Raw genomic sequence first — 19,519 nt, 5'->3', positions numbered from 1 at the left:
AAATTTGCCCTGCCGTGATACGTGAACTGATATCAATAGGTTAACGTTATCTTAACGTAGCATAGCCTGTATATTTTTAAGTCAGTTACATGGCGAGCAACTAGCTAGCCAAATTTGAAGGCAAGCGATCAATATGCATAGCCACAAGAAAACAGGAGTCAATAGCAGCCTTTTCCTCGGTATATGATGTAACACATTTTACTTTAGGTTAGTCTCGCGTGGCAAGCAGGTACCTGCTAAGTTATGTTACTAGTTACTCCCCTCGACTTTCATTGAAGTAACTTTAACATTAGTTGGTGATTGACATTAAACGTCATCTTGCACGAACCTATGCGTTTCACCTGTTGTGCTGAGTAGGTTGCTAACTTATCAGTTTGTCGCCAGCGTTACTGCTTTTGCTCAACTTAATGCAAAGTCCTTATAATGTCTCTGCTGTAATGTGAACGGTCTTGTGACAAACAATATTATTAATGACAAATGAATGATCAAGTTAGCCAACGCTAGCGTTGTACTGCACCTGTTACTACATGTTCATCAAAAAGAAAATGACACTTGTCAATTTGTATTGTTTCAAAGCGGGTTATTAACGTACTGCTCACTTCAATTCATGTGATTTGATGCGTTCCCCCCGAACAGACTAAATGGCCTAAGTTTGATAATCGTTTAGCTGGCATTGCTAGTTCGTCGTTCCCCGCCCTAACTTTACCCCTGGGATCTACAACACTTCCTGTTTAAGGTGAGGTGTGTTTTCAACTTCTGTCGGCCAGGTAAGGGTACCTAAAATAAGAATTTATGTATTCGATTGTGAGGGCACTAATCATGTCTTGTCATAACGATTTCCGCACCCTTGCTTTTTGAGTTAGGTATAATGTCCTCCAATAGGTTTGTTTTTAAAGTTAGCCTATATAAAGTCTAATCTATCGGCTCTCACTGCCATATGACCGGGTGGCATTGCTTTGAGAAAAAAAATAAGAAAATGCGGGCCTGTCGTTGAGTACTGTACTGAGTAACAATACTGTTTACAACATTGTCGCGTTATTAAATCACTGTCATGTTAAGACTTGACATGTTTTTAGACTTCTCTGAATCTGATAAGATGTGCCAGTGTATGATTCACTCAGGTTACAACTAACCTCCTAGCTAACGCCTACTTGCTAGATATATCATCTAAACTTCTGTTCTTTCTCCTTGGTTACATCAATAGCATAATTCACGGATTGGAAGGACAATGTTTGAAAATGTCCCTACAGGTAGGCCCTATACGTAGGCTACACAATAGTATGTCTGTTATGTCACTGTATTTTTCGTAGAAACATCTGTGTGAATATTGCATTCAGGAATAGCCTAGTGTGCATTACATTTGTGTTTATAATCTGTCACGGTGTGTGTTTGTCTTTGTGTTGAATCTTGTATTTGTACTTCTTGTCGACTGTATGTGCACTTTCCGTGTACCAAGTGTCGTCAGTGGAGCGTCAGCAGGTGCTTCAAGCTCTTGAGCGGCTGCAGTTGAAACTGGTGCAGCAGGAGGAGTGGACCCACAGCGAGAGACTCGGTGCCCTAAGAGATGCTTTGCAGAGTCCCCTGCTTGGACACATCCTCACCCTGCAGCACTCCGTCAAGCAGCTCAAAGACCAGGTGTGTGTGCAACACAGCTAAGCCAAATGAAACACTACTGAAAGACTTTTAATGTGAGAAAGTTTGTGCTTTCACATTTGGTTTACATCTTAACTAAACTTCCCCTTTTCATACCCCCCCTACCATTAATCCCTTGTTTTCCTCCCCTCTCTGCTTCTTTGCAGAATACTTTTCTTATTCTCTCACTCATTACCCTCCCTCTCTATGAAAGCTGAATTATGGCAAATAAATGCTTAATGTTAGTATTTTCATTACAGCAATCAACATAAATGAAGATGCCTCCTAGGATGTACACATTTTGATATTTCCAAAATAAGTGATTGAGTTGCCTGATCAATAGACTAAGCGGGAAATGTCAGCTATTTAAGATGATTTAAACATGCAGTCCACGATTCTGGAGAAAGGTTGTTGATATTTGAGCTCTACAGCCAATCAAAATACACCGCTCCCTTTCGTGCTAAAAGTAAAAAATACCCAACTCAATTCATGTATTGAATCATACCAGGCAAAGGGTACTGACCTTTTTTACACTGAATGCAAATTATTGTTTTCACACCTATGGTTAGGTAAATGGTTGTCGCACCTAAAACAAAAGCTTTTCTAAGATTTTCACCAAATACAGTCACTGTACAAGTGGCTTAAATACTCAGATTTCCTGTAAAAATACACTTTTTACATTACTTAAAATGTAAACAAGCATTTTTCATTTTATTACTTTAATATCCAATAATATTTTCATACACATTTCTACTCAGTCATCACCTTCTTGCCATGTAAAAACGTCTTCCAAAAGGGAAAATGGAAATCACAATCTTATTGGAGTCTAAACAAGCCGCCAAAGAAGGTTTACTTCAGAGATCCATGCCAACTGTCAGGAGCTTTCCAAGATAAGTGTTTCAAACAAAAATAATACACTGGCTTTTTCAAGTATAAGGAAATGTACTTTATCAAAGATGTCACTCAGTGACCATTTCAACATAAGCACTTGCATTAAACAAACAAAAAAAAAGATGTGTCAAGATCCCATCGTAGATGAAAAATGATCTATTTTGGAGGATCTACCGAGGGGGGTAAAGTGAAAAAATGGCGTGCTGTAAAAGGTTGGCCGCCAAAAATCATAGATCCATTAGGATAAAAAAAAAACCTTGGTGGACAACCTTGCAATGAAGTTACTGGAAAATATTAGGAAGTGTTAATTCACAGCGTTTTGTGTTTTTTTTGTTTTTAGTGCACTGCATGCTTACTGTATCATTTGGTCCGCCCTCCAAAGGCCTCTGTGTATGTATGCTTGTCGTCAATAATAGTAGAATGACGTACAGCAGGCTTTTCCCAGAATGAATAGCTCCGCAGTAATTTAGATTCATCATCTTAATCATTTGCAACATGAAAATAATGGCGTCCCTCCACTGAACTAATAAGATATTCCCCTCTGTTCACCACTTCATATCCTGCTATAGATCATTGCTTGCCAGCTGACTCCTCTTTTTCAAGCTGTCTTAACGAGTCTGTTCTTGACATCCATCTGAAACAAAACCATAACAATGTTTTCTTAAGATTACACGCACATGCACACAAAAATTGCAATTGGCATTTGCATTCTGACTTTAACACATGGACCGTTCCCACTGTTGGTTAAATTCAGTTCACATTGAATACAACAAGCAGCTGAAAGATTTAAGCAGATATGACGCAGAGATGGAAACAGATGCTCAATTTCCTAACTCCACAGGGGAGGAAGATTATATATTCGAGCAGTAGTAGGATGGGCTTCTGTAGTAAAGACTCTTGAGGCAGCCTGACTCCACACTAATGCTGTGGCCTGGTCACCTCTGCGGATGACACTGAGTCACCTCGGCACAGCAAGGGAAATGTTCATTATGTGCACTGGAAGATCAGAGTTTAGTGGAGAGTGAATTTTCTTCCATGTCAGTGGGGCTTAATGGGTTGAAAAATACCCCCCATGGAAGCATAATGCTGGAGCTAGACATTGACCCACCCATGGATATTCGTATTCAGCAGGAGTTTTTATTGATGCAAGCGACACAAAAAAAAGCTCTTCACAAGAAGCAATCCACATACCAAATTAAGATAATAGCAATAACAGAACCTTGCCTTCATATTCTAAGTGCTTGGAAGGTCAATGAAGGCCAATGAATGCGTCAGTTGAAAATCTATTGTGTATGAAGCCTGTGGTGAAAGCTTTTTTTTTTGTGCTTGTGTTTGGATCTATCAAGGCCTAATACCTACTGTCTTGTTTGAGTAACTGCCTTGTTTGAGATGTATTGATGGAATGGCTTGGAACTTGCTCTGTCAGCCTAGGCCAAATAAGCTGGAGACAAATAAGTTTCCACGATCTGAGTCTAAAGGTCGTTAATACATTACCTGTTCAGGACCAGCGAGAGCTGTGGTGGAATGTATTGATCCCCTCCCCCTCCCCCTCGTCCTCGTCTCCTGTGGAGATGACTGTGGTATTCTAACAAGCCCTACACCTATTCCTCCGCACTCTGAGTGTGTTGTGTACAGTGTACCCTTGAGAAGGCATGCATGTTGGAGAGTGGACAGCAACGAGTTATATGCATTATGTAATTAGAAAAGAATCAGCAATGTTTTACCTCTTTTACTATTTAAAATTTTAGATAATTATCAAAACAAAATATTTCAGTACTCATAACATCAGTGGATCACTTGAATCAAGTGGTTCACTTAAAAGACTTTACTATGTTATATAATTACGATTGCATAATCTCAATGACCAACTTTATGATGCTTTAGTGCCTAAATTTGAAATTGTTTTGATGACAGAGAAGTGACTATCATACAGAATGTAAATGGTAAACACCAGATGATTTTGAGGTTATTGATTTATGTTATTTATGTATTTGTTGTAAATATATGTACAGTACCCTGAGCACTATTCACAAATCACAACTGAACTCCATTTCTGTGTTCCTCTCTGTTGGCCAGTTGAATCGTATGCCCCCGGATGCCTGCAGCGAGTTCAGCTTCTCCCGTAAAGGCCAGCTCATTTTCAGTGCCAGTGTTCCCCCGAGCTGTGGGAGTTCTGTCAGGTCTAATGGCACGGGCTTATCATCCTCGGCCAGTGTGCATTCTTCTAAACAGCTACAGATGTGGCTCCAGGTTGCTGCTAAGGTAGTGAGGAAGTCTCACTTTTTACACCCTTTATCTTTTCATAATCTTTCATTTTATTTATTTATTTATTAATTTTTAAAAGCAGTACCAATACCAACACTTAATACCTTTAATACTTAATACCTATAGCTACATTTGGTTGATGACAAAAAAAAATCTCAGCAAGATTACTATAAAGTGTCTACTTTGATTGCCTAAGACTATGCCTCTTGCATTTTTCATTGTCCAAACAATAGTCTATTGTGTGTTTAAGAGATGGCCTGTTTCTCCACAGGGAAGGAAGACTGAGCAGGTCAGCCTACCGAAGCCACTGTCTGGAGGTCTGGGCTTCAGTGTGGTGGGTCTGAGACCCGAGGGAGTAGGCAGCCATGGCGTCTTCATCAGACACATACAACCAGGAAGCATCGCTGACAGGTCACTCATGCCACTAGAACATTGCTAGTCTTGGTATCGAATAATTTCAGTTTGTGAGATAACCCTTGCTGTGGTTCTACCTCATATTTAGGTCCTGATCACCTTTAGTATTATGGTGATTAGGACCACATTATTATGGACTCCCACAGCAGCTGTGCATTACTGTTGATGGAGCAATAAAGTAAATAAGAGTGCAAAATGGCAGGAGACCTTTCATCTTACACACTCAGTAACAAGCAAAGGTCAAGGAACTACCCATACTGTACCTGCAGAGTAAGTAACACTGAACCGAGAGGAGCATAAAGATCATTAACCCACTCAGGCTGTCTGTGCTTTCCCCCCTAGGAGTGGCAGACTCCACGAGAACGACCAGATCCTGGCCATTAATGGAATGCCTCTGGATGAAAATGTGACTCAACAGCAGGCCCTCAGTCTTCTGCAGCAGGAGAAGGAGCACGTCGAGCTTATTGTGGCAAGGGACAAGGATTCTGCCCTAGGATCCATTAATACGGTAATCCACCTAAATAACCCAAATCTGCACTGGAAATCATCCATTGTTGTTGTAAACCCTGCTCCTTCCTGGAATGGTCAGTGAGACTCCGACTCTGCAGCAGCCTAAGCAGAGCTATTGCCAAGTCCAGTAATGTGAGAAGGTTGATCATCTTATTTTCTTTGAGAAAGTGTTGTCCACCTTTATCCTCCGGTTTCTAAAAATGAACTAACTTGGAGAATCAATGACCTCAGTACTGCTAGTGCAATTTTTGTAGCTCTCACACTCTTAGTTCATTTTTTATTTCTCAAGTTTCTCACTTGCCCGCCTGTTTTTAGTCATGGGGTCTATTTTCTCTACTTGTTTTATCTTGGCTCATTTATTGGTTTTGTTTTAATACATCAGCATTTGCAACTAGAGCAATTCAGTAGCAGCTGTAAAATCTGCAGCGGTTGGTAGCAGCAGCAGCTTCCTAGCAGCTGATCTAGTCCACAAAGGCCAAACATACCTCCATGGAATAATCATGAAGAAAACTGAACAATATATTCTGAGTTTTCAGACTGAACTTAAAGTGCATAACTTCTGATACAAATTGACCCAATTTTATTGCTTATCTCCGACCATGCGTGTGACTTCAAGTCTGTATGTATGTATTATAGTTTAGAACTTTATATTCTACTGATATTTTTAGTTTTATAACATTTTCTTAAAAGCAGAAATGCACCTACTAGTTAGCATGGTAACCAGCTAGCTGCGGCACAACTTTTTGTAAGACCACTTTGGATCTCAAGAGGTGATATTGAATCAAAAACAACCAGCATGTTTGGCTATCCTGTAGTTTGTGGCAAGCCGGTCAGTTAACGTTAATGGTTAGCCTGTCAGCTAGTTCAAAAGCTTGGATGCTTAAATTAAGCCTGTCAGTTTGCCTCAACTTAGTTATTGTAACATACAAGCATCAATTGATATGATACATCACTAATGGTCGCCCAAATATCTTTCAGTTGTATAAATGTAGCCTTTAGCCTCCGCCATCTTGGCGAGAGAGGAGCTAGGGGGTGGACAAATCTGATGATGTGCTGCCACCAATTTAGCTTGGAGTGTGGAGTATGAAATAGTTTAGCTCGCTAACCAACGAACAGGCCTTTACCAGCATAACAAAGGGATGGTGTATGTTGGTCCAACCATCTCGAAGGTGGTCTGGAACTAACTATACCTAAATTCAACTGGCAGGCTAGTCGGAGACAGGCAACAGCAAAGGCAGCCCTCTCCATCAGAGGCTAGGATGTCCAACCCGTGTGAACTGCTAGGATCCAGCCAGTGTGAATCATCTTTGGGCAGTACTTCAGAAGTCATATTGTGGATTCAAGTGACTTCAAAACAAAATTGACTCACTATTCAGGTGTCCACAGTATTCCATGTTGTAAGATTAAGTAGTATTCTATGCTGATAAAATAGTTTCATAGAGATTTGTTTCATTCATTTTCATTTGAGAGGTTAACTGTTACTGAGAGGTTAACTGTTACTGACTCGCTGGCTTTTTGGCTCTCAGCATACTTAAGCAATATGACATGAGTGTGAGTGGGGTTCTGTCAGGATGCCGCCGCTCATGGAAGGCCTTTTATCCGATCAGAAATTAATTAATTCATTGTTCGACCAGAACTAACTATTGTATGATGAGCTGTAAATGCTAGCATCAACATATATAAATAAGGGATGATGTATTAATAATTCACACTTCTATTTTGTTTTTTGGTCTTTAGTACTCTTGAGTTCAGACTGAATGTACTCATTCAATGGCAGGGGAACTTCCAACTTTTTGACCCATATGTTTATTAGAGGTTGGCCGTTTATTTGACTGATTAGAACATTGTACCTAGCAGTTATAAGAGGGTTGCCGTTATTGGTCTGCTATTATTGGATGTTTTACTGTATAATGCTGTTGATGTAGTACATGCAAGACAGGGTTGCACTGCCTTTTATCAGCCTGTCGGCGATGAATTGGTCCATGCCTAAATTCCCATCTGCACCTGATAATACGTCCTGCATCCTCAGGCAATTTGCCCCATAATAGTTGATATTAATCTTCCTGTGAACCTATAAATGGTGTGCTTGCTGAATCAACGGCCCTTTCAAAGGAATGTAGCCTGATGGCCAACAACAGAACCAGCCAGATCTGTCCACAGCTGGTCCCTTTTCAGGTGTGAACCGTGACTTTAGAGCTGGTTGAGCTTGAAGTATCCACACACACACACACACAACCCCCTCTGAGTGGACGCTCCAGTGGATGCAGCAGCATGCTCATCTGAAATGGGCCTTTGCTTTGGCCTCGCACGGCTTTAGATGTCTCATTAGATGGCAGAGAACATCGGTGAAGAAGACTCTCATCAGATAAGGCTCAGGTAATAACAAGGAAAGGAATCTTGGTTTGTTAAGAAGAACCCAAGAAGACCTGCACGATTAGGTGTGTGTGTGTGTGTGTGGAGTTTGAGAAGTGAATGAGTCAGACATAGAAGCAGGACTGTGTGTGTGTGTGTGTGTGTGTGTGTGTGTGTGTGTGTGTGTGTGTGTGTGTGTGTGTGTGTGTGTGTGTGTGTGTGTGTGTGTGTGTGTGTGTGTGTGTGTGTGTGTGTGTGTGTGTGTGTGTGTGTGTGTGTGTGTGTGTGTGTGTGTGTGTGTGTGTGTGTGTGTGTGTGTGTGTGTGTGTGTGTGTGTGTGTGTGTGTGTGTGTGTGTGTGTGTGTGTGTGTGTGTGTGTGTGTGTGTGTGTGTGTGTGTGTGTGTGTGTGTGTGTGTGTGTGTGTGTGTGTCTGTCTGTCTGTGTGTCTGTCTGTCTGTCTGTCTGTCTGTCTGTCTGTCTGTCTGTCTGTCTGTCTGTCTGTCTGTCTGTCTGTCTGTCTGTCTGTCTGTCTGTCTGTCTGTCTGTCTGTCTGTCTGTCTGTCTGTCTGTCTGTCTGTCTGTCTGTCTGTCTGTCTGTCTGTCTGTCTGTCTGTCTGTCTGTCTGTCTGTCTGTCTGTCTGTCTGTCTGTCTGTCTGTCTGTCTGTCTGTCTGTCTGTCTGTCTGTCTGTCTGTCTGTCTGTCTGTCTGTCTGTCTGTCTGTCTGTCTGTCTGTCTGTCTGTCTGTCTGTCTGTCTGTCTGTCTGTCTGTCTGTCTGTCTGTCTGTCTGTCTGTCTGTCTGTCTGTCTGTCTGTCTGTCTGTCTGTCTGTGTGTGTGTGTGTGTGTGTGTGTGTGTGTTTAGTGCATGGTGGTGTGTAGTGGTGGCTTAAGCAGGTATTAAAGCACTCATGCGGCTGATGTCCATCGTTTGGTCATACTGCAGACATGACCTCATCAGACCTCTTGCCTTATGAGGTCAGAGGTCATGCATGGCTCTGAAGCAGGATAGGGTGATCACCTATTGGATGAACTTACAACGCTGAGCAGTTCCTTTCTAAGTGGACACATTTAGTGTCTGAGCCCTCCAGTTTTCCACCGTTTTTGTCACTCATAAACTCCCATGTTCCTGCCTTGTGCCTGTTAATGGCTTTCTTTTATTCCTCGATGTGTCTCAATGTGAAGGAGTATGTCAAGAGTACATTTTTTTAAATGTTTTTGAGTGTCAGAAAAGTGTTTTCCAGCCATGATATGACATCGCAGGCCATAAAGGTATGTATATTTATATTTCTTATATGTTAGACCATTAACCCCCCCCCCCCCCCCCCGTCTCTCTCTGCAGGAACAGTGGGGTCATGTGGAGGAGATCGAGCTGGTGAATGATGGCTCAGGGTTGGGCTTTGGCATTGTGGGGGGTAAAGCCACAGGTGTAGTCGTGAGGACGCTGGTTCCCAACAGTGTGGCCCACAAGGTTTGTGCTCCTTCTTCTGCTCTCACCCACCTTTCATCGTGACATTTACACACAGGACAAGATGCTCAATTTATTGTGCTATTGGTTGGGGACTTCCTGCAGTGGTCAAACCTCTCAATGTGTCACATGCATGTAATCTTACCAAAACAGTGTAGACTACATCAGGGTGCACCACAACTACCATACCGACGCTTAAAACTTCTAATCAGCAACAACAAAGAGACGTTGTGTCCCCTTCCTTCTTATTGGACTCCATTTGTTGAATTAGGCTCCCAACACCTCCAGAAGGCTCAACAGGGGTGCCTAGCGTTCCTGACCTGCCCCCCTCCATACCTATGATGGATTAAGGCACATGTCGAGACCCGAGACAACACCACATACACCTCAAGATACACAACCATGACCAAATGCCACATCCAACTGGGATCTTCAGCCGGACTCCTGACCCACTGATTATCGTAGCTCTGAGTATAACCTCTAACACTCCAACAGCAGTGCGATGGCCTCATCCCTCCCTTTTCTAAGTAAACCCCAGTAAGTCCCTGAAGATATTGGCCCTCCAACACTTTAGCGCACAAAACCAGACCACCCCCGAACATCATTTAAGGAAATATCATGAGTGAGTCCAGTTCTGCTTGTGAGGAGATGTATGCGTTCCTCCTTAATTGAAAAAGCAACTCAAAGAAAGGTTACAGATTTCACCAGCCTTTCATAGGCAGTAGGTTTAATTGATCATGTATTGTGACATTATTTGGTAAGGGTCTTGTTTATTCTTTATTTGTCCACGGAATAATCTCAGACATCCCTATATTACTCCTGGAAATGATGGCTCAGGGCAGGCTACATTACACAACGCTCAGTGTGAGGTCATTTGAGTAAACAAAAAACAGTAAACAAAAAGGAAGACTGGACTTTAAAGGTCGAAATCATCATTTGTTATAGTGTTAATTACAAGACTGAAAGTTGGTTAAGTATATTTCAGCTGGCCTGAAAGCTGCAAAAATGTCTTTTTGGCAAGTAGCAGGAGAATATGTAGCCTAACGTTGTGTCCTTCTTTTCCCCTGTGCCTCAGGGTAGCCTACTGATCATCTCTGTGTGTTTCACTCGATGTACCTGGGCCCTATTGAAATGGGCTTCTTCGCTTGCCTGTGTGTTAGCTATGGGGATGAGTAGTCATGGTTAAGGAGAATATCACCTGGTGGTCTAGTGATGAGAACATTAGAATGGGCACATTCAAATTGAACACTTGTTTTTGTGTTGCACGATTGGTAAAACCCTCATAAAGAGCAAATGGTGCTGCTCTCTTCTCCTAGATCAACAGATTTGGGCATATCAATAATAATATCAATTCACTGAAATATTTTATATATGAATAACACAAAATGTATATTAACTAAATTATCTTCAAGGATTTGTCAATTTTCTAACTAGATGTAATTTTGTAAAGCAATTATTTTATTTTATTTTATTTATTTATTTATTTATTTATTTTACTTTTAATGAACCACAAGCAATTATTAACTAAGCAGACCTATAACCTTACTATATTGTTTTCTTTTTCATTCCGCAAATCAATACAAAAAATAGACAGTGTGTGTGCAACCTTGAAATCGAACTACTACAAGAGCAACCACCAAGAATGACAAAACAAGCTTCAGGCACTAGACTCCCATTCCATGGAAATAATAATGAATTTAATTAAAATGTTGACTGAAACATTAGTATTAAATGAAATGCTGTGGATATCAGTAGGGAGTTTTTTTTCGCCGGCATACTTTCCAGCATGGTTACGTGACATAGGCTGGCATTAGCTAACTAAGCAAAGTTGCTTGTTTTTTATTTTATTGAATCTTATTCTTGACGTTTCAAAGCCGTTACAGGTACAGTCCAACATTCTAATCCAATAGACTTTTTGTTAAATGAATCAGATTGCTCCTCATTGTCATCTAAGTGTCCCTCGTGTTCATACCCAGGCCTAAGGACAGGACAGTGGTCGGACCGAGCCACACACTATTGACACATTGGTTCAGGAGTATAGAAGGGAGGGGTGGAAATGAATTACCAGTTGAGCTCTTATTAACTTTTTTCAAAAAGTTTCCAAAAGCCACAGTGTGGTAAACGTGTCAATAATCTCTACAGCTATACGATAAAAAAGACAGAAAGCAATACTTAGCTTGACTTTTTAGGGATGGAGAAAGCACATTTAAAATCAGTTGTTTTTAAGGGACCTGAATTCCAAACACTGCTCTGTGTATAAAGCACCCATGCCCTTCCTCTCAGTCTCCGCATCATAGTTTCTGTCCCTCCTGTTCACAGACACAAAACCCTCCTTGTTCAAAGGCCAGAGCTCTACATTTCATACATCACTGAATCGCATGCTCCAGAAAGCTGTTCAAATCAGCCCCTTTGTTGTTGCTGGTACTAAATTGGTCACATTAAGCCTCCAGAAGGCCATAGCGAATACATACAAGTGGAATACAATGCCTTGCAGAAGTATTCAACTTCTTCTGAAAATCATTACAATCATTTTCTCAATTACAAAAAAATACTTCCACAGATTAGATTAGATTCAACTTTATTGTCATTGCACAGAGTACAGGTACTGAGGCAACGAAATGCAGATTTCCCCAGTTGTTCCATCTCCTACCCAAACCTACAGCACAGACCCTTTCTCTCATTCTTCACCTTTCCCCCTTCACTTGCACTGTTCTATGAAAGTCTTATCTGTTTAGTGTTGCATGTTTTTGGAAGCTTCAACTTAACTGTCTACGTATAGAACGAGCTACCACTCATTCGACCGAATCAATCACTCCATTTGATTGTTGTATGTTTTTGAAGGGACTATCGATTCAATTTTTTTGTATTAAATACACCAGAAAATGTGGTTAACACATTTGTTGAACACATCTTTCTGACTCTAGAATACATTTTTTTTCCAGCCATGAGGCTTGGCCATGGTTGTGCAGCCGCCACGGCAACCATAGAAGCTGCGCCAGTTTCCCCCCGCGTTATATGCATGTGTCATCCGTTCAGACTTCTGAAGCCACCGGAGAGCACCTGAGCATCGTTGGAGACTCTCTCTGCTAACTACACATAGTGGCAGCCTCAGGCTTGCAGAGCACCTCAATGGGTGTTGAGAACAGTCAAAGAGGGGTATCACCTTCAGTTTGCTTCCAGGCCACCCCGTTTTGCAGGGCTAATTCAGTCCATAGCACAGGGGGAATCAGCCCTTGTTCTGAAGGACCAGACCACATCTTTCCTGAACAGGAGAGTGATTTTTGTGTGGTCCTCAAACATGAAAGGAAGCGCGGAGGGCTTGTTCAGTCGGTATTTCTTAGTTCCAAAAAGGGGGGGCAGAATCCGCCCTACTTTGGGTCCAAGGGCACTTCTCACATATCTTAGGCGTAACACTTTCAGAAAGATGACACAGAAAACCCAGTTACATTTACTTCGCCTTAATGTTATGGTCAACAAATAAGATGAATGTTGGATAAAAAAAGGTATAGCCTACTTACACCATTGCACCTTGCTGGCTTTGACATAAAGGTCCACTAAAGATGCAATGTTTTGTTTACATTTGTGCATTAATCATACTATGAGTGTCTATGAGGGCCATTGAATATGTCCTTATCGTATCATATTGCTTTGTGAGATGGGTATTCTAAGATGGTTTGGCATTTGAAGTTCAAATGCAAAACAATTATTGCTCAGCAAGGAACCCTAATTTGGTGGCCATCTTAGATTCTCCTCTTACCTGTTTAAGCAATGTATGCAGTGCGTTCACAAGACTGTCATACCAGATATCAGAGCAGCCATTGGTTCACAAGACTGCCATACCAGATATCAGAGCAGCCATTGGTTCACAAGACTGCCATACCAGATATCAGAGCAGCCATTGGTTCACAAGACTGCCATACCAGATATCAGAGCAGCCATTGGTTCACAAGACTGCCATACCAGATATCAGAGCAGCCATTGGTTCACAAGACTGCCATACCAGATATCAGAGCAGCCGTTGGTTCATTCATGGAGATGGAGGCTAAATGAGCTGTCACCGTGTCTATTGGGAGCTACTGCCAGTGGCCCCACCCACTTCCTATTTCTATCCAAATGCGGATACAGATGATTTCATATCAAACAGATACAGACGATTTCATATCAAACACATACAGATGATTTCATATCAAACAGATGATTTCATATCAAACAGATACAGACGATTTCATATCAAACTGATGATTTCATATCAAACAGATACAGACGATTTAATATCAAACAGATACAGACAATTTAATATCAAACAGATACAGACGATTTAATATCAAACAGATGATTTCATATCAAACAGATACAGACGATTTCATATCAAACAGATGATTTCATATCAAACAGATACAGACGATTTAATATCAAACAGATACAGACGATTTAATATCAAACAGATGATTTCATATCAAACAGATACAGACGATTTCATATCAAACAGATGATTTCATATCAAACAGATACAGACGATTTAATATCAAACAGATACAGACAATTTAATATCAAACAGATACAGACGATTTAATATCAAACAGATGATTTAATATCAAACAGATGATTTAATATCAAACCGATACAGATTGGACGCCCGCTGCACACCCCTAGTGTATATGCCTTGTCCAGATGTTGGACCCGGTCCAGTGGTGATGTTAGCCCTTTTGTGGTATAAGTATATTATACAAATAAAATGCGTAATGATGTAGTTAGCCTAAATAATCGCCATAGGGAGCACCGGAGAAATGTTTTTGCATCAGAAGCAGCTTACCTGAGGTTTAGGTTTTGAGGATGTTAAAGGTTTGTGATTTCTGTGTTGAGAACAATTAACTGCACATCAGCTAGGAAAGAAACCATTTGGTTGTTGAAGTGAGAAATATATTCTGACTGCAGCGGACCAGTGTAGATGGACTTGATTTTTCTGTAAACGTAAAGTAACTCAGTCAGTCCAAATATGAATTTCTTATTTTTGTCTTTTTCTTTTGACCGTTCTCTCTCATTCCTTTGTGTCTGCTTCTGTCTTTCTCTCTGGTAGGACGGACGCTTGCGCACCGGAGACCACATCCTGTGCATTGGAGACACCTCCACACAGGGTCTGGCTAGTGATCAGGTGGTTCGAGTTTTGCAAGAGTGTGGCAGTCATGTGCGTATGCTCATCGCTCGTGATCCTCTACGGCTGCCTCGCCAGGCTCCCCCTCCACCGCCAACCCCCGTCACGGCACCTGTGGCAGCCTTACCTCCCCCACCTGTGCCCCTACGAAGGACCAGCCGAGCCAGCCAAGCCAGCCAAGCTGTACGTGGTGGGAGACACCACACACCTACAGCACACAGGAGATGTGTGGGGACAGGGAAATCTTTTTTTCTGCTTTTAATATGATATGATCTTTTTATATATATATATATATATATATATATATATTTCAAATTCAGGTGAAAAAAGGTGAAATGAAACCTTTTAAAGTTGCATTGTGTAGGATTTAGGGTGACGTATTAGCATAAATGGAATGTAGTACTCATAATTATGTTTGCATTAGTATATAATGAGGACCCCCTCGAAAACGAGATGCTGCACCTCAAGGGGTTATCCTCCAAACAATACATTTCAAATAATCATAGTGTATACGGACAAACCAAAACACTGGCAGCTGCCAGCCACCGTAGTGTCTCCTACACCCATGAAAAGAGAGAAGTCTTCAGTTCGTTGCAATCTGCAGCCTCACCACTAGATGCCACTAAATCCTACATGCTCGAACTTTAACAAGGAAATTAGGCCAAAAATTATATTTGAACTGGGGGTGTAGACTTTTTTTGTATTCACTGTAAATATATCCTTGTAGCACAACTGGTTGAGCAAGGTTTGAATACACTTGGGTAACATTCGACTGTGCCATCAACTTCTACAGATGTTTTGATGCTGGTACCAGTTAGTATAGTTGTTGTTGCACGATTCATAAAATAAGCAATTGAACAAAATACTACTAAATCTAAATGCATAATCAAATAACATGATTGTATTGATATAACTAGCTACTACAATGTACAATGTAACTATTTTCCAAAAAGACAAAATTGAACACAACTGAACACAATTTCATTTAAATTAAATTAGATTCGATTAGGGGCTTCGATGCACTAAAAAAGGCTTGATTGATGTCATGTTTGAATGGGGGCTCAGTCCTTGGGCTCTGTTAAGTACTTTAACTGGTGCTATAACTAAAATTGAATTGTTTTTATTATCCATTGTATAGTGTTTAGGCCTGAATTGGTATTTCTTTCCTGCAGCCCAACTTGGAGGGCTATGAGATCCATGAAGTACCCCTGCAGAAGAGGGACGGTCAGAGTCTTGGCATCTCCATCATAGGACGCAATAACTTAAGCAGTGAAGGTAATATGCATGTTATGTAATACATCAATTTGGTGGAGTTCTGTAATGTTCAATTCTAGGCTGGTATTGTTAGCCCTTACATGCTAACACTATGTAATTGGTAGGTATAACAACCAATTTTCAACTGTTATGCTGATGACACCCAGCTGTATCTCGTTTAAAACAAGTGAACTCCGTTAGATGACTATACTGCAGGATTGTTCAACGGATCTGAAATTGTATCTCACAATTTATAGCTGAGCAAAAAGCAAATGTATCTTTTTGGCCCAAACAAACTATGCCATCCCTCGCTGTCTTCCCATAGCTGGCTCCTTTCATATGTACAATCTAGTTATGCTTGTCTCTGAACATGACCTTCACAAATCATGATAAGGAAGGATCCTTTTAATGATCTTTAAAATAAGATCAACACTGTCTTTTGCCATTGGCTGCTTAGCCTGGAAGTTGTAGGAGCCATCAACCTTGTTTTCTAAGCGTTTGAATGTGGAGTGTGTGTTATCTGATAAAATGCTGTTGGCGACATACTTAATATACACTAGACAGTGTAATTTATTCCAAAACGATAGCAATGGAATTTTGATCTGTCAATCCGTCTAAAAGTTACGCATCAATCAAATGTTATGGTGTGGTCCATAATGACTTGATGGCCAATACCTTGTGATGTAAATGTTCAAACTTAATGAAACATGATCTACTCAATCTCTAAGACATTCTTTGGATGCACACCAAATATGGTGAGATTTCGTCCATAGGCTGACATAGAATGACACATAGGAGCTATGTTCCAAACTTCACTCAGGGGCACCCTAGGGTTAGTTAGTAAGGGAAATGTGCTCGCACTCCCAGTCTAAGAAGATAGTGGAATATTGATGTTTTAGAAGGTAACGGTTAAAATACCAAACACGGAGGGATTTACTAGTCCTCTTTCTCCTGGAGAAAACAAATTCCTTTTAATCAAATATTCAATCATTTAATCAGTTAATTAATCAGTTGTTTTATTTATATTTACACAAGTTTCTTCTTTTTTTTGGTTTGATTACTTTTACTACTAATACTTCTAATATTAATAATGATAAAAATTATAATAATTTAAGCAGGCGCTTTGATCAGAAGTGACTTACAAAATAATATACAGCCGTGATAATACGGTCGCAATAAAACAATAACAAAAGCTATTATAATGATAATGATATTTTTCCTGATTCTATGGTGTAGGCTTAAATCAGGATGTGACCTTGGAAAAAAATGATCTTCAAGCAATTCCTGTGACGCCACCACATGTCCTGTTCTTGAAAATAATACAACAGCTGATGCCCCTGATTTTTTTCTGTCTGTCTGTCTCTCTGTCTCTCTGTCTGTCTGTCTGTCTGTCTGTCTGTCTGTCCCGTTGAACCTCTTTGCCTTTCTCCTGTCTCTCTCTCAGGTGCTGTAGGGGTGTATGTGAAGCATGTGGTTCCTGGGAGTGCTGCGGATCAGAGTGGGAACATTTATGTCCAGGACAGGCTAATAGCGGTGGGTGACCCGTCACTTTTTTAACTGCCACCTTAATTAACCCTGTGGGTATATTTGTGTGTTCCTGTGTTTGTGCGTGTAAGCTCGACAGTGGTACAGGAGGTAGAGAAGTCGTTTAGTAATCAGAAGGTTGTTAGTTAAATTCCCTGTCGAAGCGTCCTTGAGCAAGACACTGAACCCCTAATTGCTCCTGATGTGCAGTGTGCCATCAGTGTCAATGTAAAAATGTGTATACTGTACATCCTTGTAAGTCGCTTTGGATAAAAGCGTCTGCTAAATGACTAAATGTAAATGTAGGCAAGTCACAAAGATGGGAAAAGGCAGACACTGTCAGACAATCCACATGGAGATACAAGGGAACTGCGTCGGTCTTGTGTCAGTATAACTACTATCAGTATGAACATAAATTGCTTAACTCCTAATTTCCTAATTTCAGATGTATGCAGTAAAGTTGTCATCATATATAAAAAAAATGATTTAGTGTAAGTAAGGCAAACCAGGACAAATTGCTTTAGCGGGGCACCTGGGAGAAGCCATTTACGGGTCTGGGCTTGTTACTCTCTATTCCTTCTGCTGTCGCCATCTCATCCCATCAGCGACGTCCGTATCCAATACAAACATAAAGAAGGACAAAGGTTGAATGCAAGATGCGACATCAGAGAGTTTTGAATCTGTAGCAATGTGCACACTGACATACACACTGTGGGTCACAGGGAGGAAATGTTAGTTGAGCCAATTTGTGTGTAAGCCGTTCCTGGAGGCTTCTTTTATATGCGAATACGAATACAAATCCCCCTATCACCAATGCAGTGCACCTGCAATTGTTCCAGCCCCTTAATCAATTAGAAAAGCGTTTCGGCTGTCAGAGAGTGAGAGATAAAGGTGGTTTGACAGACGTAGTTGAATGCAGGCCGTTTTAACCACTGTAAATTAGTCAGCGCTCTTTGCATTTACATTTACATTTAGTCATTTAGCAGACGCTTTTGTCCAAAGCGACGTACAAGGGAGAGAATAGTCAAGCTACGAGCAATAGAACCTGGTGTAACAATAAATACTACTTTACATAAGAAATATAACAAAATGAAACAAAAAGAAAAACTGCTGTAATTGCAAGTTACGCACTAGTCTAAGTGCCAGTTAGGACGGTTACCAACTTGCAGCCACTTTGGAATATAATAAGAAACAAAAACAAAAACATCTGACGGCGCGGTTTCTCCGGTTCCGCAGCAATCTCATCCCATCTTCCTCTGTCCACTGTGCCCCCACAGCTCGATGGAGTGAACTTGCAGGGCTTCAACAACCAGGAAGTTTTGGATGTGATGAAGCGGACTGGCCAGACAGTTACCCTCACGCTTGTACGCAGGATTGCTTCAGCCAGGCATGTGCCTACAGAGAAATCTCTGGACAAGGGTGAGTGACCACATCTCATCGCTGGAGTCTCATTTCAGTCCGCAGTGTACTAGTGCTGCAGTGGGACATTTAGGAGGAAAGGTTATTTGTATAAGCAGGAAAACAATTCCCCCAAAATTTTGGAATATTTATCATTAAACTAAAATTATTTATAAAAAAGATATGAAGAGAATCACACTTGGTTGCTCACTGCCAAACTGTGTAATTCATGTGGCCTAAGACTTGAAATATTTTCAATATATATATATATATTTTTTATTTACTCATCTGGTAAGCTCGTAGAAAGGTAGATTTTGATTTTGTTGGAATCAAACATGCCTTTATGGGCCTGTTGACATCAGGCTTTAGGCTTCCTCAAGTTAGTTTTATTGACTGGACCAGCATTCTATGGTAACAGCAGAGGGAAACGGCCAGTTATAGCTCACTTTGATCAAATATTAAATTCTCTTTTTCCAAAGTAAGTTTGATGCTTGGATATTGCCAGAGTATTTTCCAAGTTTTTTCTTCAGTTCTACAGTGTATTGTAAATAATATATTATTAAATATTTCATTATTTATTAACGAACAACCTGGGAGTTGCTTTGGAACTTTGGAAGTCAAAACTTGAGGTTGTATTTTGGGTGCTTTAGTCTTTAAACCT

The 19,519-nt window shown here is 40.7% G+C and overlaps 1 protein-coding gene across 1 annotated transcript in view; it reads left to right on the top strand.

The window, feature by feature from the left end:
• The first annotated feature begins 1 nt into the window (after position 1).
• patj (PATJ crumbs cell polarity complex component) overlaps positions 2 to 19,519 on the top strand; it is a 78,977-nt gene continuing 59,459 nt past the window's right edge. Inside the window, exons 1-11 of the mRNA XM_031574809.2 lie at positions 2 to 736; positions 1,205 to 1,250; positions 1,457 to 1,635; positions 4,600 to 4,785; positions 5,060 to 5,199; positions 5,545 to 5,710; positions 9,405 to 9,533; positions 14,608 to 14,865; positions 15,855 to 15,957; positions 17,381 to 17,469; positions 18,738 to 18,879. Of these exons, the coding sequence (XP_031430669.1) occupies positions 1,229 to 1,250; positions 1,457 to 1,635; positions 4,600 to 4,785; positions 5,060 to 5,199; positions 5,545 to 5,710; positions 9,405 to 9,533; positions 14,608 to 14,865; positions 15,855 to 15,957; positions 17,381 to 17,469; positions 18,738 to 18,879 (1,414 nt within the window). The 5' untranslated portion in view covers positions 2 to 736; positions 1,205 to 1,228. The remainder of the gene's footprint in view (positions 737 to 1,204; positions 1,251 to 1,456; positions 1,636 to 4,599; positions 4,786 to 5,059; positions 5,200 to 5,544; positions 5,711 to 9,404; positions 9,534 to 14,607; positions 14,866 to 15,854; positions 15,958 to 17,380; positions 17,470 to 18,737; positions 18,880 to 19,519) is intronic.

The sequence above is a fragment of the Clupea harengus genome, chromosome 10, assembly GCF_900700415.2.
Source record: "Clupea harengus chromosome 10, Ch_v2.0.2, whole genome shotgun sequence".
In the NCBI taxonomy this organism is placed as follows: Eukaryota; Metazoa; Chordata; class Actinopteri; order Clupeiformes; family Clupeidae; genus Clupea; species Clupea harengus.
Note: the sequence above shows the minus strand (reverse complement) of the source record. Positions and strands in the feature narration are given on the sequence as shown.